At 38.8% G+C, this 23,739-nt stretch overlaps 1 protein-coding gene across 3 annotated transcripts in view; it reads right to left on the bottom strand.

Annotated features, from left to right (window-relative positions):
* LOC139734485 (glycogenin-1-like) overlaps positions 1-23,739 on the bottom strand; it is a 42,059-nt gene that overhangs the window by 7,868 nt on the left and 10,452 nt on the right. For 2 of the 3 annotated variants that reach the window (XM_071645267.1, XM_071645268.1), the window contains exons 3-6: positions 22,989-23,163; positions 21,710-21,872; positions 13,673-13,799; positions 10,204-10,390 (exon numbers count right to left, since the gene is read on the bottom strand). In XM_071645267.1, coding sequence (XP_071501368.1) covers positions 10,204-10,390; positions 13,673-13,799; positions 21,710-21,872; positions 22,989-23,163 — 652 coding nt within the window. Of the gene's footprint in view, positions 1-1,006; positions 1,353-2,924; positions 3,171-10,203; positions 10,391-13,672; positions 13,800-21,709; positions 21,873-22,988; positions 23,164-23,739 lie in introns of those variants that run through there. The other variant, XM_071645266.1, reaches the window with a different exon arrangement.

Genomic DNA, 23,739 nt, shown 5'->3' with positions numbered 1-23,739 from the left:
TAGCAGTACATTGAGCAACATGGGTCGGGAGGGAGAGAAGAAACAAATTAAAACATAACATTAGTGGCTTGGAACATACACATGTACAATTGTATCAGATTGATTCTATCAGATAAAAAACATTACTTTATTATTTTGGAGATACATGTACACAGCTGAAAAAAACACTTGCAATTTTTGCATTCAGGCAGAATAGAGAACATTCAAACATGCAACAAATGACTCCCCCCCCCCCAAAAAAAAAAAAAAAAGAAGAAGAAGAAGAAGAAGAAGAAGAAGAAGAAGAAGAAGAAGAAGAAGAAGAAGAAGAAAGAAGAAAGACTGAGTGTTCATATACCTGGGTTCCTCTTCCAAACACATCTACACTTTCTTAACATCATCATGGCTAAATCCCACATGAGCAACCTCTACAGGTCACATCTTATCTCATGATTTTTGTGTGTTTTTTTTTTTAATGATTAAACAAGCAATTGATTTAATAACCAGCAAATCATTACTTTTCAAAGAAAAAATGACACCCTGGTATAAGTCCTAGACACAAGAAAGTTTCCTTTGGGGAGTAGAAAGGGAATCTAAATGCACAGTCCATATTTAAAGGGGTTGGTGAAAACAGGGGTCTGATTTTCTACCTAGTATGTACAATACTCAAATACTGCCCAATTTCAATTGCTCAGTGTTTGTTTGTTGTTTGTTTGTTTTTTCAGATCTAAGCTGTTCTACTTACCTCAGGTAAATTATATGCATAAGTGCCAAATGCATACTGAGGTAAACTGGGGTAAAACATTACAATATTTCATTTACGAGCACAGGAATGAGGGGAAGAAGGGGAAGGAAAGAAAGAAAAAATTATGTCCGAGATGAATAACATTATGAGTATGAAGAGGGAGAATTACAAAACAAGGAAGTACATGAGAAAAGGTGGAAAATAGGAGAAAGAGAGACCAAGAGAGACATACACAAATGAAGAAGAGAACATATAGTGGAATTAAACTAAGGCTGCAAGCAATATCTACACCTGGAATCTACAATAAAATGTCAGTAATAAATGTCAAGGGAAGAAAGAAAGGAATGAAGACACTGGAGAGGAAGGATGGTTTGGAGCATACCGCTCTTGCCTCAGATGATTCCATGTCCCCCTGAGGGTGGAGATGTGATTCATGAAGGGGTGCAGATACCAGCTCCACTTGCTGGTCTGGGTCATGTTGACCCCCACCAATGAGGGGCTGTGTGGTGGATTGAGGAGTGGTAGGTACCATCTCTGGTCCCTGCTCTGGTCCTAGGGGTTCATGTAGCTCCCGTAAGGGGTGCAGTTTTGAGTCGGGAAGGGGCGTTGTAGCCATCACAGTATCTTGCTGTTGACGGATTACATGGGAATTTTCAGAGATCTTTTGATCAAGTATGATTATTTTTGTATAGCTGGCTTGGAACTGGTCAGCTGGGATTTTCTGCTCCAGCCAGGCCTTCCAATTAAGCTTTTTGAGGAATAGAGTAGTTATTTGGTGCCTTTTTGGGGTAATCTAATCTTTGATCTGGATAGTTTTTAACAAGCATTTCGTTGTTTGGAGGCAGTGATTAGACAAGGCATCAATGGTAGAGAGCCCAGAAAAGAAGTCCTGTCTGATGTTATAAAGTTAGAATGAGGGACAGTTTACAAGACACACACCAAAAAAGAAGCACACAATAGTGGTATGGGATTAAGCTGTACATACATATTACTACAAAAAAGATTCAAGAAGATGCAAGCTAAAGAAAGGATTGATGTTAAAATAAATATGCAAGTGTCATGGAGATGTTATCAGAACCACCATCTTGATGACAACTAGTAGAAAAAGTTTTATACTTTGACATTCACATCTTCTACATTTCACTGTCACACATCCTGATATGTTTGCTGCTAGGCCACAGTTAAAGGCTAAAGCCAAGCATTGGCTCTATACTGTTGATATTATGGAGACCGAGCATCAATCATACCCTATGATTTGTCCATAAGAACAAAAGGCACATTATGATATCAACAAATGGGCATTTGGTGCATTCAGAAACTTCAATAGACTATCATATTCAAATTCAGCTTCCAAAAGTTGATTTGATTCTTTGGAGTGCCCCTGTATTACAAAGTATGTTGTATTTTGCTCAGTGTGAATTAAAACGAGACACTGAGTGAATGACCTAGAACAAAGATATCAGACTAATTTCATCCAATTGTACACATTAATGAATTCTGGGGATGATCAAGTTATACGTACAGATTTTCTAATAGACACTTGAATCAAAATGAATCTAGGCAAAACAGAAAACATTCAAACATGCTACAAATGGCTTTTCACTCCCTCTCCCGCCCCCTCCCAAATTGAATGTTCATACACGTAGATGTGTACTTCGTGATGCTTGTAATTCTCTGTAACAGATAAATTCATTGAAAACCACAAAGAGATTCATCATGACTATCCAAGGAAAACAAAATAAGACCTTAATATGAGCATGTTGGTATTAAAGCATTAGGGTACCTTTAACACTGACCATAAGGGAGTTTGATGCAAAATAAAAGTTGGTGTTTTTTTTTTAATTTTCCATCTAAGTACATCTGTGACCTAAAGATTGCAGATTTCCTTGACCTAAGTGGCTCATTTACCACAGAAAACATAAAAGCAAAACTGCAACTATGCATATTAATCAGGTAAACTAAAACATAATAAGCACAGGACAGAAGAGGAGAGAAAAAAAATAATGGAGGGGAAAGAGAAATAGGAAGAGGAGGAAAAAGAAACAGGATGAAATACAAAGGTACATTGTATTAAAAGAAGGGAAGGATAACATGAGTGAGAGCTTCATATCTACATCACGACCCAACAAAAGAGTATAAACATTCATGAAAGAAAGAAAGGAAGGAAGACACTATAGAGGAAGGATGGTTTGGAGCATACCGCTCTTGCCTCAGATGATTCCATGTCCCCCTGAGGGTGGAGATGTGATTCATGAAGGGGTGCAGATACCAGCTCCAATTGTTGGTCTGGGTCATGTTGACCCCCACCAATGAGGGGCTGTGTAGTGGATTGAGGCGTGGTAGGTACCATTGCTGGTCCCTGCTCTAGTCCTATGGGTTCATGTAGCTCCCGCAAGGGATGCAGTTTTGAGTCGGGATAGGGTGTTGCAGCCATCACAGTATCTTGCTGTTGACGGATTACACAGGGATTTTTAGATTGCCTTTTATTGGGTCTGATTATCTTCCAAGTTTGTATTTTGGCTTGGAACTGGTCAGCTTGGATTTTCTGCTACAGCTAGACCTTCCTCATCATTTATTTGAGGAATAAACTAATTATTTGATGACTTGTGTAGGAAACTTCAAGGGATGGGTATAGTTTTGGTTGAGATGGGGGAGTCAGATTCAAACTTTTGTGAGATGATTAGAAACCACTTTTGAAATATTAAAGAGCATACAATTCCAAGAGGAATCAATTCAAAGTATCTTTAATGAAAATCTGTTTTGAAATGGCTAAGATATCAAAAAACAAAGTAAAACAAAGTGGTTCTCATAAATGGTGGGTCCTACATTTCATTAGGACATCTTTGTTTTTAGATATCTCAGTCATTTCAAAACCACCTTTTTGTCAAATAAACTCTCAATTACTCTTACAATTGCATGCTCTTTTATATTTCATACAAACAGGTTTCTCATTATCTCAAAAAAAAGTTGAAAACCTGAAACCCCATCTCAACCAAAACTATGTACCAGCCTTTCAAACCTTGAAATGGAAACATCTTGTTATCGGGAGGCATTGAAAAGACAAGGAGTTATGGGTAGAGAGCCTGGAAAAGAAAACCACCGTTCAAAGTTAGAAGTTAGAATGAGGAACAGTTTACAATACCACAAAACAAACAGATGTAATAGTGGAAAAGGGGTGAGGTTTACATGGCTGCATAATACAGAGACAAATGCAAGATATGCTGTCGAAAGAAAGCCAAATGTGGATATCTATCAAAATGAGCATGCATGTGTTAATGGAGATGTTATCAATACCACCACCTTGATGCCTTGATGACAGCCCGTAGAGAAGTTTCTACACTTTGACATTCACGTCTTCTACATTTCCCTTTCACACATCCTGATGTGTCTTTACTGCTAGGAAACGGTTGAAGTCACATGCCATGCACCACCTGTGCACGTCATTGAATTCAAAGCAAGGGGACCGTCATCAATCATATCCTATGATTTGTAAAGGAAGAGTACGCTGTGGAGTCCTTGATTTTCTCCGATTGCAGAAATCGGACTGAATCCACTCAAATGAAAATCATGTTAACAGAATTTTTGTCCTTTTCTTTGATAAGCACAGAGTCTAGGGCAAAACAGAATTTTTGCTCTTTGAGCCAGTTTAAAGCAGACCTTCAGATCTACTGAAAAGGGGAATCATTTTGCAATGAACCACCACTTATCAGTCTGTGTCACAGGTTGTTCAGATTACTTCTCTTTTCAGATGTATATTTTCTTCTGACTAACTCATGAGATTTTGAATGAGCTAAAGCAAGTCATTAAACCTCTGATGCAACTTGGCAACCTGCCAGTTAGCACTGCGTATCGGTAGACTTGCGCTCAGTTGTCCAACATGGAATGGATCACAACTTTTCGTCTCACAGGGCCAAGACAGTCACTGATGAGCTAACTTCCTTCCCCCATTTCCTTTCTCTTTCCTGTGGACAGCCAGTGACTATACAAATATATATGATCAGGGAATCGGTTGCACTTTGTGGCATTCTGTGATAATCACTGTGACATTTGATATAGTATAGCACAATGAACTCACTTCTAGCTTTATCACTACCACCAATTCCCAACAAATGTGACCATGCATCTGACACACACATTCACACACACACTGAATAGCTCTTTATTGTAAGCACACAAAAGACAGATTCAGAAATCCATATGACGGGATTATCAAAGTATCACAAAATCTGTCACACTCATTATGTATGTGCTCATCATTCTTCACAAGGATCAACGCTAAAGCTGTTATGAAGGAAAGATCTTATATGTTGTTTGTGCACACTTCCTGGTGTCTTTAAGGGTAAAAATGGAGAAAAAACAACTCAAGACCATCTTTGGCAACTTTAAGAACAGCTTTAAAATAGGGGTGCACAATGTGTTCAAAACATGACTTTGCCTAAATTTAACACTTCTGAAGCAAAATAAAATAAACTTCCTCATCAAAAATATTGACAATACAAAATCAACAATGTGGACCGAAAGACACTATTTGCAGACCTACTAGGAAAGTAATCTACAGGTGTGACTGTGTGTGGGCTTTGTTATGAAAGTCACCTATGCAAGCTAATGGCGCTTATTGGGGTGCCCACATATTGATGCCAAAATCATATATTCTGGGTAGCCTCTTCAATGTTGTCCCTGCTCTATTTATAGAGAGGGCCCTGCTAATACAATGCATCATAAAGTTAACCCTAGCATTTCCAGGTATCCATTTATGCACCGAGATTGAGAGGGACATAGTGACCACAAACATCTTGTTTATGGACGATGGGATTTGACGATGACACTTGATGGGATTCAAACTCCAACTGAAAGTCAAGTTTTTTTACACTGTACCAACTATACAATGTACACTGTAATAGCAAGAAAAGAATCACTGCTTCCTTCACATGTAAGCACTGTAGCAGCCAGAAGACAAGGCATATAACACAAATTAGCCCACTCTGCCTCTCTCAGCTGGGCTTGCCTTCCTGTGAAAGTGATAACAGATATGTGAGGCAGACTTGCAATAGGATATCCCTACACACCCATTACACATTCCAGTTGCTGCATTGTACAGCTGATATTACTTTCCAATTCCATGTATCAATGACCATAACGAAGCTGCCTATCTTGAAGTTCACAACATATGCAAACAAATGGGAGTGACATGTGAAAACACAGAACTTTGTATCAATGTCTGAATACTTCACAATGAACTGATTATCCAAAAACTAGGACCTCTGTTATTGCAGGTTTTTTTTTTTTCAAGGAAAAAACCCAAACCAAACAAAACCACACAAAACACCAAACCATACACTAAAACCAAAACCAACTTTTGAAAGGAATGTTCCAACAGAAACAGTCGGCAGGAATACTCAAGTAATTTGATTTTAGTACACAATCTCTCTTACACTTTAGTATTGAAAACTAGAACAAACAAATACATCTGCAACAGTTGGGCTTCAGATTAGAGGTCACCCCAATGGCCCAGTGTATGATAAGTTGGACTTAGGTGACCAATGCTCTCTAATGCTTGTTAAAAATGTATACCAATGGTAGTCACAGTATGCTTGTGGTGTTGAAACATAAACATAACTAGAAATGTCGCTATGGCAACTGGTATGCCTCCGCCATAATGCATGATTCTCCTAATAGATCTATAGTACATGTGGACAATGTGTGATTACATTTTCACAAAATTGGCAAAATATTAAAATGACATGTTTGTCACAAATGTATTGAATGTTTACCTTCCTTGACCTATGTTTAATTGGATGAATAGGAGAGCAATGTATTTGGGGATTTAAAAGAACTTTAACTTGACTTTGACCACTTCATAAGTTTATGCACTGAGTAATTTTCAAGGTATGGAGAAAAAGCGCAATTTCTGTATTGAACAGTAAATTGTTATCATTTTCATCTGGCCTTTGATTTATAAGAGAAGCACTGTCAGGCAGAACATACATAAATTCAGCATGTACTAAGTTTCAAGATAACTTGAGCCACTTCCGAGATATGGAGAAAAAAGTAAGTTCAGCACTTTCACTTGATCTTGACCTTTTGACCTTTGACCTTCTTGGCAAAAAAAAAATATCCAGAGAATCTCTATTGGGTTAGACATGCATACATCAAGTTTAAAAAAATATATATCCTGCTGGCATTGCATAAATATAAGGAAAATAGTAAGATTTTGAAGTATTGCCCTTGACCTTTGACCCTTGACCTTTGACCCCATGAACCCTAAATTCCCTAGATAACCACTGCCAGTCAGTAGATGCATATACACTATGTTCCATGAAGATACCTTGAACAATTTCCAAGATAAAGAGAAAAAAGTAAAATTTTAACATTTTACTTGACCTTTTGACCTTTGACCTTTTGACCTCATGACCCCAAACTTTCACCAGAGAATCTTAATTGGGTAGTACATGTATACACTAAGTTTCAAGAAAATATCTTCAGGCATTGCATAGATATGGGGGAAATAGTAAAATTTTAAGCATTTGACCTTGACCTTTTGACCTTTGACCTTGAGCATGTGCACCCAAAAGTTGATAGGCACAACTTCACCCCCTAATACACATACATGCCAAGTTTCATTAGGATACCTCAAAAGGTTTTGGTAGTTACCCTGTCCACAAAATTCATTACGGACGGACAGAAGGACGGACGGACGGACGGACGGACGGACAACCCGAAAACATAATGCCTCCGGCACCACTTTGTGGCGGAGGCATAAAAAGCACGTTGAGAACAGGTAATACAGAGAGCTCTTCTCTTTACAGCAGCACCAAAATGCAGTTTTAAATTCTGCCATGAGTGCCATACAATGTACACCCAGACTTCCACTGCTGAAGCATATACCAGTAGTTGAGAGTGGCACACATCAGTAGAATGACACTTACAGTAAAAGTAGCTTACATTTTCTGCAATTTAAAAGTAACACAAAGAAATGCTTTGTGTGTGCATGTGTGTGTGTGTGTGTGTGTGTGTGTGTGTGTGTGTGATAATAAATCACATTTGGCTTTGTCTGTTTGTTTGCTTGTTTGTTTATACTGATGACAGAAGTCAACTTATGGCATGTTCACCAACTGTATTTCATAAGTCACTCGACATTTCTCTGAATTTTACCATTTTCAATTTACAAAATGTAGAACAAGCCTTTCCCAAATTCCCCACAGTGTTATTCAACAGAGTGATTCCATGTTTTACTGTGGCTCGTCTGAGAGGGGAAGGTAAGATTCTGACTCTTTACCCTGAACACTGCACATGAACTGATTCATGTACATGTACATCTTGAGTCTCTGAACAATCGATATAAGCCAATCAATAGTTAACATTACCTTGAAAGCCTGGCCAGAGGAACAAACATAAAGCCATCACTTTCAGGTACATTGTACCCGAGGCTTTGGAAAAATTCCACCAAAGAAACTCCAAGCGAATGAACTAAAATAACAGCCTTTTTTCTTATAAATTTTAGCTGAAGACCAAAAACTGGGCATTACATTTCTTAATTCACCCAAACTTGGCAAAGCACAGTATGGAGGTTTGCAAAAGTGTCTATGCATAATCAAGTGTGCAAGCATTCAGTTTGATCGTCTGTTTAAAGAATGTGTGCATGCAGTTTATACGTCTTTTTATTTGGTTGATATTCTTGTGCTCGTAAATATTACAGGGAATACAAACTAGCATTTTCCTCCAATGAAAGTGAATAAGCCGGAAGCACAGAACATTCTGTATAATGTGCTGCGAGTGAAATAACCTCCATGTTATTCTCGTCTGTGATTCAGATTTTCAATCCATCACATGTTATCAAGAACTGTAGGTAAGGTACATCTTGTCATGAATATAATAATTTCTTCACAAAAAAGAAACAAAGAAACTGTTAGTGTTCTATGGAAGGGAGTCTATAACATGAGCTACAAATAACTTTATAACATTCTAAATTCATGTATGTGAGAATTGTTCTGATATACAGTATGGGAAGCCAAGTACCAGCTCTTTTCTCTAGACAGATTGAGACATCTGAAACCCCTGTAATTTATGACTTTTGGAAACATCAGGTTGAATAGTAATCATACAATTGAGTAAGCCGAGTATTGAGGACATGTACAAATCTGCCGTGAGTGAAAGAATCACGAATACAACAGCCAATATCTCTCACACGCATAAATACACACATGTACACATATTCACAAACACGACTACACTCCATTGAAGAGTGTAAAAGGATTACACAGAATTCTGTGACACTGTAGCAATGCCAAGCACATTCAAATCATTCTTACTTATTTGATCCATATCCAACAACCATCCCATCAAGCTATGCGAGTTTACCAGAAGACCACTTTAATCTCTCTCTCTCTCTCTCTGTTTGATAAGAAAATCATATGTGACCCGCTACAACAAAAGGATCCTAAAGTCGCTGACGGCTGAGCCGAGAAAATCGAGTTTGAAGTCACATCATCAAAATTGGTCAAAACAATCGAATTTCTATTTTCGGCACAGTTTTGTAGTGTAATGTTTTGCCTACCATCTTTCAAAATTTCGAAGCTAAATGATCAAAGGAAAGGCAAGAAATCAGCGTCTTTCTGGGCCATGATTTTTCGACTTTCAATGTAACAGAAACGTGTCCAAAGATTTGGATTTAGCACCGCAGCTAGACTCCACCCCTAGCAACGAGGGAGTGATCTTATTGGTCAGTGCGTGGCATCCTGGTAATTGATTGGTCGTGCGTAGACCGCTGGCACTAAGCTTGAATGAACATAGCGGGGGTCGCTAGGAGCATGCCTTCTATTATCCAGCGGTGAAAACTGCCTCGCCTCCCCTTGATCATGATAGCGTCGGAAGGAAAACTTTGAGAGCAGTTTTCTCGAAACTTTGATTTCCTCCACTACTTGACATGCACTAATAAAATCATTAATATCTCCACAACCGAGTACTTTTATGAGTTGTACTACATATGAAATTAAAGTAGAAGAGTAAGGGAATAATGTCATGCCATTTTCAGCAAATTGTCATCCCCCGACTTTTGGATCCTTTTGTTGCAGCGGGTCACATATTTGTGTGTTTCATGAATTGTTTTTCTTCTTGAAAGCATCCACAGAATCTGAACAATCTTCTGCATACTCACCAACATTGCTCAAGTATAGGCAATAGATTCTGATATCCCCTCTCTCCCCTGTGACAAAACTTGTAAAATGATAACACAATGCAATGCATGACTGAAGACCATATTACACCCCTCTGTTTAAAGTCAATCATTGTTCTAGCTCAGGCAATATTCTGCTATCACCATCCAGCCCAACATTACTAAATATTGCACGATGCAATGGCATTCACTGCTCCTGCCAATGACAATGACAATGGGTGAATGTGTGTGGTGATGGACATCTCTGGTAACCTGCTGCTGAAATAAAGAATGAAATGTGTACAGTACGAGTGAACTTTGACCTAACCTGTTCTTGCTCTATCCGTGGCATGACCTTGGTGAGAAAGATGTTCCACCAAGCTTGTACGTATTTGAAGTCGTGTGCCACACTGGAGTCTGGCGGCGGGGACAGGACTCTGGTCTGTGTGTTGTACCTGAACATCCATGGCTTGGTTCTGCCTATGAAATGGACTATCTTCACATCATTACCAAACCTGAGGAGATGGGAGAGACACAAACAAGAAGAAAAAAGAAACATAGTAAGCAGAATGAGTTACACATGAGGGGAAAACACCTTGAAGCTTTACCTATACTGGTAGATGAATTGGGAGAATAAAGCATCATACATGTGAAATTGTATGTACGTAGAGCACTCACACAAATTGCACGTATGCATATATAAAAGCTTGTGTCCATAAACACGTAACACTACCATAATACGATGTAGTACACAAAATATTTGGCACAAGTTTTCCATTTGTCTGTGAATGATGTGAACCTCCTAGTTTCCCCCTTCGTTCTTATGTGTGAGAAACTTGAAGTTTTCACAAGACAATTTTGCCACAGTTTTCCTCCCATTTCCCGCCCCCCCCCCCCAAATGTAGGATATACCTGAACTCGGGCTTCACTCCACTCTATTTTGTAGATTTATTTGTCATGCCATTATTCACTCGATATCTACATTTGTATGGTAGAAGAGATCGGACAGATCCTTACAAATGAGGGCGGCAAACAAGTTTATGTGGACAAAGATACATAATCATAAAAAACAAACAATAAAAAATTTTACAGCTTACAGGAAGTGCAGTCTTTTGGCTGCAAAATAACACTAGAGACCTTCAAACAAATCTGAGCCGATAATCATGTGACCCTGCATCACAAAACCAACAAAAAGTCGCCAGACATGGATGTTTTGTTAAGGGCAGATTCTGAAAGAGCAGACTCTAATAAGCTTTAACCCTAAATAGGCCGGGCTATTAACAGGTAGATCATAGAGCCGGGGGGGGGGGGGGGGGGGGCTAGCCCCCTCCAGATCTCGGCCGTCTACCGCGCGATCGCGACGAAAATTCGCACACACATTGCCTATGACGTAATCTAAAGTACCATGAAGTTAGATTTAAAAAAAAATTATCATTTATGCTTAATTATGCTAATTTATGCATAATGATGCATGAAATCAGACATTTTTGTATAAATCACTAAATAAAGCTCAAAATGGGCACGTTTTTTTGTGTAAATATTTTTTTAGTGTCCTGAGCAAATATAAGAGAAAAAAATTGTGTCATCTGAAAAAATTTCTTAAGTAGTTTATTGTTTTTTAAATTTCTTATGTATTTCTCTGTTTTTTCGACTTTATGTTTTTCATTGTTTTTTCGATGAAACTTGTCCGTGACATTGTTCCGAACAAGAAAATATGTTATTAATTGATTTTAATCGATAAAACCCCAAAATAATCATGCATTTATGAAATTTGCCTGTAACCACAGTTTGCATTGAAATTGTACACGAATTCACGTTTTTGAGCAATTTTTGGTCTGACATGCACGTACATATTTATGCGCAACTTCGGAACCGCGCGCCCGGGCATCGCAACTTTGGTGTCAAAAGATGCAGGAGACTCGAAAGAAAAAAGTCATGAAACGTTGCGGCGTTAGCTTTTCGCGTTAGCGATACATTGGGCGAAATATCGAGGGGGGGGCCTCGGAGGCCCCCCCCCCCCCCAGCCTAGTTAGGGTTAAAATGATGTATAATAAACTCAACTGAAATGGACTCCCCTAACCTACCTAAATACTGGAAAGAAAGCACACACTCTGGAAAAGTGTGAGCTGAGAATAGAGGCTCTGAAGTAAAGGGTCTATTCAAGCACTTTAATAATCTTTCACTAAGCCGCGCTAGCTATGGGATGAAAGGGACAAAACACAGGATGTCAACCACTGGAGCAACAATAATGAAGAGATTATCAGATTAAGCTGAAATTGAGCATGTTCTATCAACACATTCTGTCCATGATTAATGCCAACTTTCAAAGTAGTAGCATTATCCTTTCAAAAGTTATTAGACTTGAAAGTGAAGAGTGTACAAAGGATTTCAAGAAATGAAAAGGGGCCTCTAATACATACCTGATCATTCTATATTCTCCCCTAAAAAGTGTTTGAAGAAAAACTGCTGAAAACACACTTTCCCATTCGCTTTATGATCCCAAACTAAAGAATAATGTAGGAGAAAGATAGGTCTTTCAGAAAATATGAAAAACTCAAGATTGACATAGTTGACCTATTTCACCTGTTTTGAGTCCTCACGTAAAATCAAGGGGTGCGACTTTTTGTTTGTTTTGTGGTGCACCGGTCGCATATTTGAGAATGATGTAAAATGATAGCACAACCTCTTCAGCATTCCATAGAAATGTAAGCTTGGATACTTTTTGAATGGTCACTATTAAAGGTAAAATTTGTAGTTCTTAAATGCTAATGAACAACCTCCATTGTACAATGAGAGAGATAGCTTTGAGTCCTTTCTACTAAAAGGACTAGGCAGTGGGGTAAAGTGCCTTAGCTTGCAGGAGAGTGTGACAGCCACTGTTACCAAGTTGTAGCCAGCTAGAGCCCACATGATGAAGGCCCTGTGGTTCATATCCACTGGGTCATAGTGGATATTGTTCATACCAATCCAACCATCATCTCCTCTATTTAACACTTTATGTGCCATGGTGGAAACCCCCTGTGTGCCACATTATTCTGAAACACCAATGTAGTCATGCTTTGAGGAAACATTGTTTTTCAAATCTATGTAACTTCTATAGATTTCTGTTACGCTGGATATGTAGTGAGCAAACTTGTAGAGAAAATGCCACGCTTTGCTTTGATGAAAATTGCATGACGAATTGATGATTATTTTTCTTTGAAATGACAAGTAGCTACATTACTGTAAAGGGATGACTTTTGCACACAAAACAGTGACAGAAACTAAGAATTTAGATGCAAATCTATTTAATAGGGAACACCGCTTGATACTGTATACGCCATATATTTCGCGAGTCTAAGTTTTCGCGAATCGGGACTTCCCGACAATTTCGCGAGTGGTTAAATTCGCGATCGTGGAGTCGTGTACTGAACAGAGAAATATATACGCGTATGTCACATTCATATTAGAGTATTAGGTCTTTGAATGGGGTCAATATTTTCTTGTGTTTTCAATTTCGCGAATAGCAGCTGACTTGCAAAATTTGCGAAAATAAAAACCTCGCGAAATATTCGGCGTATACAGTAGTCGATCACCACATAAAATGCAAGCTTTATGTAAGATGAATGAAGTGTGAGAAAATGTTTTCATTGTACGGCGGCATTTGGCGATTTATCAATCATTTTGGGCGGGTTTGTAGGTTTGAGCAGAATATGCGAAGTTGGCATGTCGTTGACTGAGTCAGACATGCGAACGTGGCACATAAAGAGTTAAACAAGGTGTGTTCCCGGTACTCTGTGCAGGTCCTGGACCAATACCTCACGAATGCAGGTAGGTAGGAGTAGCTGGTGGAAGAGGTCATGTTGTAGACGAAGGGTATGTGTCTGCTGATATCTGACGTTGCCCAGCCACTGAAGAATGTGTTCAACAGCCCTTGATCCCCACCTGGTGGAAAACAAACAATGATAGCTTGAATAGAAGGTCATCACTGCCATTTTGGGATAACTTACAACAGACAAGCCAATCAAATGTAATAGATGGTATAGTCTTTATCTATCTACCGAAGTAGCTAATCTGTGGTGTTAGTACTGCTCTTCCCAAGAGGGTCCTGTCATAGCAATGATGGCAATTCTGCATGGTACCTGCTTTTACATCTGGGTTAAGCAGGACTTTGTGGCTCAAATACCATGCCAGGCCTTAAATTTCATCATTTTGGGGGCCAAACCCTTTTGGGCCCCAAATAGCATTGCGTATATAGGCATCAAGGCCAATAAATATAGGCATCAAAGGTCATAATCTTTATAGAGCTGTACAGTCACACTGTCGTGACTGCATTAATATCTTTCTATCTGATCTCTATCTCTGTCGCTCAACACTATCACATGTGGAGCTGTGCATGACCTTTGGTGACCTCTGGTTGTTGCAGTGAGTAGTGAATTACAACATAGGGTACTAGGGACTCACCTCAAATCAGGTTTCACTGTAATCTTAAACTGTGTGCAACTAGAAGCACTCAGTTCTTAATACTAAACACTACTTTACAATGACAAGGATGTTTGAGGAGAAAAGAAACCAATGATTGGTGTTTACAACGCAAAGAGGAATATAATCATTATAATGGCATTGTGTTCAGTGAATGATTGATGCCTGTGTGTACAACTCAAAAGGTCATTGGTCCATAGCTCAGTCAGGCTGGTCAATATGCAAATAATTACATTTTGTATTAAATTAGAAAAAAAAAAATCTCTTACTTCCATGATGAGGCCACCAAATTAAAATTGCCCATAAAAATTGTGTCCTATACTTGTACGATGTATACCCAATATACAATGTATGTGGCCTATCTACATATATGTACATTTGTCTTCTGATTCAATGTTACTCACAAGTCTATACAAACTGCCATGAGATGGGACACTTCCCAGTTATTTGCATTATACAGATGTGTTGATGGATGCTTTTTCAAAGATACAATTGTATACGTACACGATCTGTGTCACACATGTTTGTACACAGTGTCATTGTGCTTTGAGAACAGTGCAGGAATCAAACCAAATTCAGCCAAACCGAATCAAATCAAAATTAATATCAGATCAATACTACACTAGCATGAAAAAAACAACAACAACAACAAACAACTGAAAATGAAAACCAAACTGTAGAATATCTCTACTTGAGATCAATATATGACACAGTCCTGCGAATTGTAAAGCCTTGCAAAACAATCACATCTTCTTTTTTTCTGCTAATGTATTGATTGCAGTAATCCATGTTTGTCCATATATTGCTACTATCAGGCAATGTATAATTTACAACTGCTGTAAGTCTATGGGTGCGTTTATCAACTCTTTCTCTCGGCAGAAACAGGTTTTCCAAACAGCTTTCAGGGAATTTTTACGAGATGATAAACGCAAAGATATTTTGATTATGGGGTTCGGAAAGCCTTTTTGAAAACCCCAAATTTGTGCTTTCCGAAACAGGTTTCCAGAAACCTGTTTCTAGAAGCCCTTTGAAGTGAGATATACGCAAAGCTGTTTTGAAATGGCTTTGTACTGCGGTTACGAACCATGCGGGTAAAAATGCGCAATGCAGCTGTGCAGTGACAAGGCCAGTTTTCGTGATCGCGATGAGTTGATATTAAACGCAACTATTTTGGAAGCCATTTCTAAAGGGCTTTGGAAACGGCTTTTGAAAGCGGTTTCAAACAGGGGAAAGATGATAAATGCAGCCTATGACTTACATGCTTTTGAAAAATGAAAATGAATTATAGAGATATCTCATGTACGTATACTATCAATCATATAATCATAAAGAAAAATAACTGCACCATAAAAAATGTTCATGAAATATTTGAAAAGAAGTGTTCATTTGTGCTCTGAATTACACTGCCATCTTCGATTCCATCTGAATACTTGTCTTCATCAGACCAAAGTTCACACGAGCAGGCTCTTTTGTGGTTTGGGGAATAATGACATGATATTACAAATGTGCCTCTCTATTAGCTTGAAAATAGGCCGCCTGAAATTGGTGCACGAATATTTTGCATCATTACTCGGCTCAATATGCTCGGTTTGAAAGTGGTATCCCCACTATGATGGGATCAAGAAAATTTCAGGTTGATGGGGACATAACCCAAATAGCGCTAGTGCACAAATTAGTGCTGCTATTTCACAAACTAGACCAAGATTTTTTGGGGAAATTTTCCTGATCAAGTAGCGCACTATTTGCGTCTTCACTGAACAAATAGCAGGTTAATTTGACATCTGGCTAAATTGTGACTAGGGAAATCTGAGCCTTCCATTAGAGCAGTTTGCAAACATTGTTGCTTTTAATATTTTGTCTGGCCATCCCACACACATTAAAAAACAGAAATGAGTCCTTAACATAACTGTTTGATAACAATATGCTATTTTTGACATATAAGTAATACAATCAGAATTTGAACTATCCCCAACCACAACTCAACCCCTACTCTTCCATTGTGTGACTCGTACAATGGAAGAGTAGGGGTTGATTTGTGGTTGGGGATAGCTATAGTCAGCGAGGAATCTTTTTTATTTCCAAGCATTTTATCTCAAAATTCTGGGAATCAAATTTCTTCTGCTTTGTCACATTGCTCTATTTCTGTAACAATGTACTTTCAGCTTTTTGTTTGTTCATGCAAAGACCAAATCTCTATGAAATTCCGAAAAATATATCCGAACGGACTCTGTACCAATCTCAATCACTAGCAAAACGTGTTGCTGTTGGCAAACACCTTGTATTTGATTTTATTTCTACAAATTGTTAAACTCATGACACTACTGCCATTCTATAAAGCAAATACACCATGCACTGATAGGTTCTCGTTGAAACCATAGATTCTGAGGGGGCAGGTATAGGGTCAATTCCATTGTGACTTATGGGACAAAGTGACAATTTTTGGCAATTTCAAACCAGTATTTTGAGAAAATAGTTGTATCAGATGCATTTTTCTCAGTTCATGGTTAGATCCATCATATCACAGTTTATGAAAACACCATACTTAGTTTGAAAAGTATCATTGCATTACGTACAGCAACAAAAAATTGCTGTCGTGACTTATGGGACATTTGAGGACCACCGTTTTTCAAATGGGAAAGTAAATTCTGAAATATTCTTACACACAGAGTCTCTGGAAAGATATTTTCTTTCCTGAATGTAGCAAAGGGTTGGTGCTTACCCTGAGCCAAGTGGTATGAATATCTACTCATTGGTACAGTAGCAGGATAGGGAAAACCAGTGTGACTGATGGGACACAAAAACGTGACTTATGGGACGCTATCAACTACCACATTTTGAGATTAAGGAAATAATATTTACTGATGCCGAAACAAGTTCTAGAACATCATAAAACCGATCTATGACCATAGAACATTCAGAAAATAAGCCATCTGAGAATTACACAAGCTGTATTATGGTCATAATAGTGTATCAGAAATGATACATAAATTTTGCAAAAATTGGCAATTTTCATGAAAAATGAAGGTTTTTGGGACATAACTCCACTCCACGTTCACCGATGTTCACAAATGAGGTATGAAAATATCCGTTGTGAAAGGCTGCTTTGAGTAAACAATACCAGATCATCTGATTAAGCTTCATTAATAATCTATACTCAATAGTTTGATTTTCATAAAATGCAACCTTTCCGTGGAATTGACCATAGCACTTTTTCTGTCACCGAGGAAACCGATAATAATTTCATTAGTGACTTGAAACAGTGCATGATATATTTGTTCATATCATCCCACTGCATTACCAATAACTATCTCCACTGGAATCAACCATTACCAATGAGCAGACACTCCAATGCCTGTTATATTTGCTGACATGTGGTTGACGGGTGCTTTTTGTGGTTTTTGAATGCTGCAGGTGGGCAGTGAATTCAACAGGACGATTTATGTCTCCCCACGATACTGGGGCTTTAAGACAACTTGTCACATGATCTGGATATAAGTTCCACAGTTACATTGATTTCTGCTCCCTTTAGCACAGTACCTTTGCTATCCTCACCACAGGTGAACTGATTGTTTTTCAATAAACCCTCTATGAACCCCTTTCTCCCAAAACATCCCTGTTACAGCTTTGTAAATGAATGGCTTGGTTAACCTCACATGATTTAGCTGACTTGTTGCACTATTTTGCGAGAACGAAGTGACAGTCTTACAATAGACTGCAGATTTTCCATTTTAAAATCCTTACCCATTTTTATAACCAAATTGGCCATCAAAATGACAAAATAAAACTTACTTTCTGCTATAGCTCAGTAAGCTGTAGCAGCTTTCACTTCCATTCACCCCCCCCCCCCCCCCAACCCTCCATTGAGACTTTGCAAATGAGTGGGCTACTTCCTCTTGACTTGGGAGGATTGTGACATCACAAAGGGTGCTAAATATAGACAGAGAATATTCAAGTTCTCACAGGGGTTCCCATCAAGGGCCCACTGAGTCTCATAAGCCCTGTGTTGACCTGTCTGAGAATTGCTGGCCTGCTCCTTCCCAGGGGAACATTCCACACCCAGTGATTAACAGCTCAAGTCTGCCTCCAAAGGCCACACACGCAAAACATTGCTAGCTAAATGAATCACTACTTATCTAATTACTTCCATGTACTCCCCTGGAACAACATGGGTATGCATAGTTATGCATGTGCATGTGTATCCAAGATGTGTGTGTGCATGCATTATTGTGTGTGGCAAGAAAGAAAGGCAGAGTAGGCCCTATTGTTTGGCTGTGGGATATGTCACTAGTTAACGGTATTTCACTCAACTTCAGTTATGAAAGATAAAGAAATAATGTGGTAATAGTGCTCAATAATATTAATCTTACGCCTACACTTGTAGGCCAAAAATGCTGCTACTAATAAAACTGGTATTCTGAACTGCATATAGACAAATTGTATCACCACATCATACTTTATTGAAAATAAGACAGTTTACACTCACATTTATTTCTATAATCATTTATGATAATTATTTAGATAGACGTGTACACCTCTCATATGACACAGCAATTCCCCTGTTACAAAGTCAGAGAATGTGCCATGTAGGAAACATTGTTCTTGACAATATTGTATACCTGTATGTACAGTATGTGTACGTATATAGGCCTATTGCTTGTTGGTTTATTGTCTTATCATTTTCTGTGATACTGTTGTAACGTGACACAATATGTACTCTGTTCTATAGAGCCTTGAGTATCTTTTTTAGGTAGAAATGAGCGCTTTATAAGAGTCTCACTATTTCTTGCAAAGATATCATTCAACCTATTTTTAATATAATATCGCAACTCATACAAAGAAAAATAAATATCCCCCCCCCCCCCCCCCCCCCCCGGAAAAAAAAAATGAAAAGGCGTTGATGAAATCAGCGGAAGAGTTTTAGAGAGTTTAAACAAATCTAATCAGGTCCTATGAAAGTCATGATACAGGAAAATCAAACAGACACTGAGCAAATGGGACACCCTTGGGCAATTGAAATATGTTGGTTATGACCAGAATATGTCTAAACCTATGTGGGGTTTTAAAACACAATCAAAGTGAAACTCTGCAATAATAGAACTACATAATATTTTTTTTTTTTTTTTTTTTGTATTCAAAGGTCATCAGTATCTCATAGCTGAAATAGAGGTTTCATTTTAATACCAAAGTTTAAAGCCCCTTGCTAACATTTGCAGATGAAAAAAAAAAAGGCTTCAGTGCTTCAAAATACTTCTGAAATGCGAGTTAGGGACAAAAATAACCAACACAAAACCGTTAATCAGCATGATCAATGTTAAGTATTGTTAAATATATATACAAAATGTGAACAACAGTTTTAATAAAAGTCGTTTTAGAGTAAACCATCAACATGATGGTTTATTGAGAAAATCAGTGATATCTCCTTGTATAATTTGCAGATTCATTGTGACATTTTTGTATGGTAGGGTGTTTCTTGATGTGACTGCACTATAGACTACCATATATGCATCAAATGTGATAATTCAAACATTTTTTTAATCACTCCATCAAATGTTTTTAAGTAGCTTTAACTGAGAAATGACGTTTTTGTCATCATCATCATAATCATCTCTTCAATTAGTAGTACATGTATCACCAGCACTGTCATGATCAGGACCATTGTATTATATTATTATAATCACTGTCATCACACCATCATTATTACATAAACAGCATCACAATCTGAACAAGAGACCCACGGGTCTGGCACTCACCCGAGTATCGCAAGTTTACCTTTCACGCAGTCACTAATCAAAATTAGTCACAGCTCTACTAAAATTTGACCAGGCATTCTCAAGTAGAAGATGAAAATGTACAATAAGGGCCCATTTTTTAAAGATTCCTCAATTTTGGGGGATTTGGGGCCCCCTGGGGCCCTCTGGGTGGGGCATGGTGCCCATTTTGATAAATTGAGATCCTAACCCCCTAGGGATGCTACCTGCCAAGTTTGACGAAAATCCATCATGAGGTTTTCAGGAAGAAGATGAAAATGTACAATTTAGGCCCCCATTTGGACCTCCCCACCCCTCCCCCCCCCCCCCCCCCCCCGCCCCCACGAGGGGCACCCCTGGATCTGCTATGAACAAACTTGAAACTACAGTCATTAATGTACTAACTCATAGTATTATCTTAGCTCTATCGCTTCTGATTCCAGAGAAGATTTTTAAAGATTTCTTCATTTTGGAAGTTTGGGCCCCTTGGGGTGCTACAGGTGTAATATGGTGCCCATTTGAACAGATTGAGATCCTATGCCCCTAGGGATACCACCTGCCAAGTTTGGTGAAAATCGGTCATGCGGTTCTCAAGAAGAAGATGAAAATGTACAATTTAGGTCCCATTAGGACCCCTCCCCACCCCCCTCCCCTGGGTCTCAAGGGGGGCACCCCTGATTCCGCCATGAACAAACTTGAAACTACAGTCATCAATGTACTAACTCATAGTATTAACTTTATAGCTCTATCACTTCTGGTTCTAGAGAAGAAGATTTTTAAAGATTGCTTAATTTTGGGGGGGTTTGGGCCCCCTTGAGGGCCCCCTGGGTGGGGCATGGTGCCAATTTCAAGAAATTCTATCCTAACCCCACTAGTGATGCTACCTGCCAAGTTTGGTGAAAATTGGTCACGGGGTTCTCAAGAAGAAGATGAAAATGTACAATTTAGGCCCCATTAGGATCCCTCCCTACCCCCTTCCCCTGGGTCCCAAGGGGGGCACCCCTGATTCCGCCATGAAAAAACTTGAAACTACAGTCATCAATGTATTAACTCATAGTATTAACTTTAGCTCTATCACTTCTGGTTCTAGAGAAGAAGATTTTTAAAGATTCCTTAATTTTGGGGGGTTTGGGCCCCCCTGAGGGCCCCCTGGGTGAGGCATGGTGCCCATTTTAACAATTGAGTTCCTAACCCCCTAGGGATGATACCTGCCAAAGTTTGGTTAAAATCGTCTTGGGGTTTTCAAGAAGAAGATGAAAATGTAAAAAGTTTACGCACGAACGGATGATGCACGACGGACGCCGGACAAAGAACGATCGCAATAGCAGGAGACCATGATCATGAGCAGCTGCTTGACATGAATCTTGAATCTTCATCATCATTATTAACATCAGCATTACCATCACTACAACCACTACCACTATCACTTTATGACCACCATTTTCACATCAATCATTGCAGTCTTAATCATATTTTCAGGGATTGCTTGATTCTTCAATGTCATCATAATCATTATCACATCATTGTAATTATCATTGTTGTCTACACTGGCATCATCATCTTCATCATCGTCATCATATTATCACTGTATCAATAGTGATGATGCTCCATGTCATAGTGCCTTACCATCAAAGCTTCCCTGAGTAACTGCACATTGAAGTAAGCCTCTGTAGGTCTCATTGGAAGGTCTGAAGACAAAGACGCCTGAATTGAAGCAGTCCGGCCAACCAGCATCTGCCACAGCCGACAATTCTTCCCTGTCAAAGAGGTCATCGACATTCTGTAAAATCTGCAATGAAAACGAGAACAAATCTGTGAAATGTCAAGACAATGACATTCACTCGTTACCGTGGTAACATCATGTACCATAAAATCATTTGTGAACTAGCAATTCTCCTGACACTACACTTTCCTTCCATTAACAAACAATGAGCAATCTAAAGATGGTCACTCAAATCATGGCCATAAAGACATGTTCCCACCAGAGTATTTTTAGGCAGTAAATCAGTGCAGGTAGCTGACTTTCTCTTTGTCTGTCTGTCTGTTTCCATCAGTCTGTTGGCAAGCTTCTCTCTAAAATACTTTCGTACACTCTACAGGGTTGCCTGATGGCATGGAGTACTAGACTTTTTCCACTGCACACACATGCACACCATACCTGCAACATATTTGCTAAAGTGCTTAAAGTAGCACCACACACACCAGTATAAGTTTGTCTTTCAGATTTTGATGTAGGCCATTGGCATGGTAGGAATTAATCTCATTCACACAAAAGCATGTGTTTACTTCTATTTCAATGGTATCACTAGCTCTCTAGACCAAGTTTACACATCTTCAGGGGAACCAGTTTAATTCCCTCAGATGTCATAACTGTCACGTACACTTTGTATGGTTCCAAAAGGCAATGAATTAAACTTTCAGAGGACGTGGTACTTTAACAGAAAGTTCATTAACCCATTTTTCACAGGGATGGGATGTATGGTGTATTAAAAGGCACTATCAGGCAAGGACTGTATTTTTGCTGTACATATTGTATGACAGATACACCAAAAACATCTTTCACAACTTTAATCTACATTTTGTATTGTCTTTACTAAAGGATGACATTAGCGCAATCTTAGGTTGGGTTGACACTCTGTTATGATTCATCCCGCAATGCATGGACAACATTTTAATAGCACGATCTTCAGCTGGGTTGATGCTCTATCACTTGATGCAATTATACAACATCTAGATCAATATATGTGCTAGCCCTGCATGCACCCAGTCGCAACATCAGACGTGAAATGCCTGATAACAGAGCAAGTTTATCATGCCTACTGTACATACACATTGTAAACACAGCTTCAGCATTAGCCTTTAACAACCTGTAATTCACAATTGTAGATGTGAATAGAAATCTTACCAGCGTGTCAGCATCAAGGAAGACACACTTTGAGTACTGTGTGAGCTGCCAACAGTAGATCTTGGAAAAAGTGATTCCCAGCTCTGGACGGGTCAGTAGGGCCAAGTGGGCCTCATCGTTACTGTCCAGCGGATTGACCTCATGGATGTAGTCAAACATGAAAGAGAGCTGCCGCCTGCAGGATAGATCAATTTACCAAAATTCAGAAACAATACAGCAAAACAAGAACAATACAAAAATTGTTACAAACCAATATCACAGGTGTTCCTCTCAACCAGAAAGCATGAGTCCTAGGCCTCTCTGACGTACATTTGCACCAACACAAAATGCATGCAATCCTGCTGTAAAGTACTGGAATAAATTGGATGGAACAGATCCACTGAGCACAGCTCTTGTTACTTAGTCCTACACGAACAATACAAACAAAATATCTAGAGATTTGAACACTGTATTGAAATAGCCTACAAATTGTATGGTAACAAAGTTTATGAACACACATAACACAACATAATTTCATGGGTTTGACTATTCAGTTTTAAGCCAGGATAAAGGCACTAATCCTCCAGTGCCAGATTTATGAGGAAATGCAGGGATTAATGACAGTATTTGAGGACAGACACAGCTACTCCTGACACAGGCAAGCATGAAAAATAGGGATGGGGGTTACCAGTGTAGTTCATAACTTCTTATTGTGCATGAAAGTATTGCAATGAAGCGCACGTTGCAGTGTGCAGTGTTTGGGGGTCCTGGG

Source organism: Diadema antillarum, unplaced genomic scaffold (genome assembly GCF_040938485.1).
Source record: "Diadema antillarum isolate AM-2024a unplaced genomic scaffold, OU_Dant_1.0 seq00000527_RagTag, whole genome shotgun sequence".
Lineage (NCBI taxonomy): Eukaryota > Metazoa > Echinodermata > Echinoidea > Diadematoida > Diadematidae > Diadema > Diadema antillarum.
Note: the sequence above shows the minus strand (reverse complement) of the source record. Positions and strands in the feature narration are given on the sequence as shown.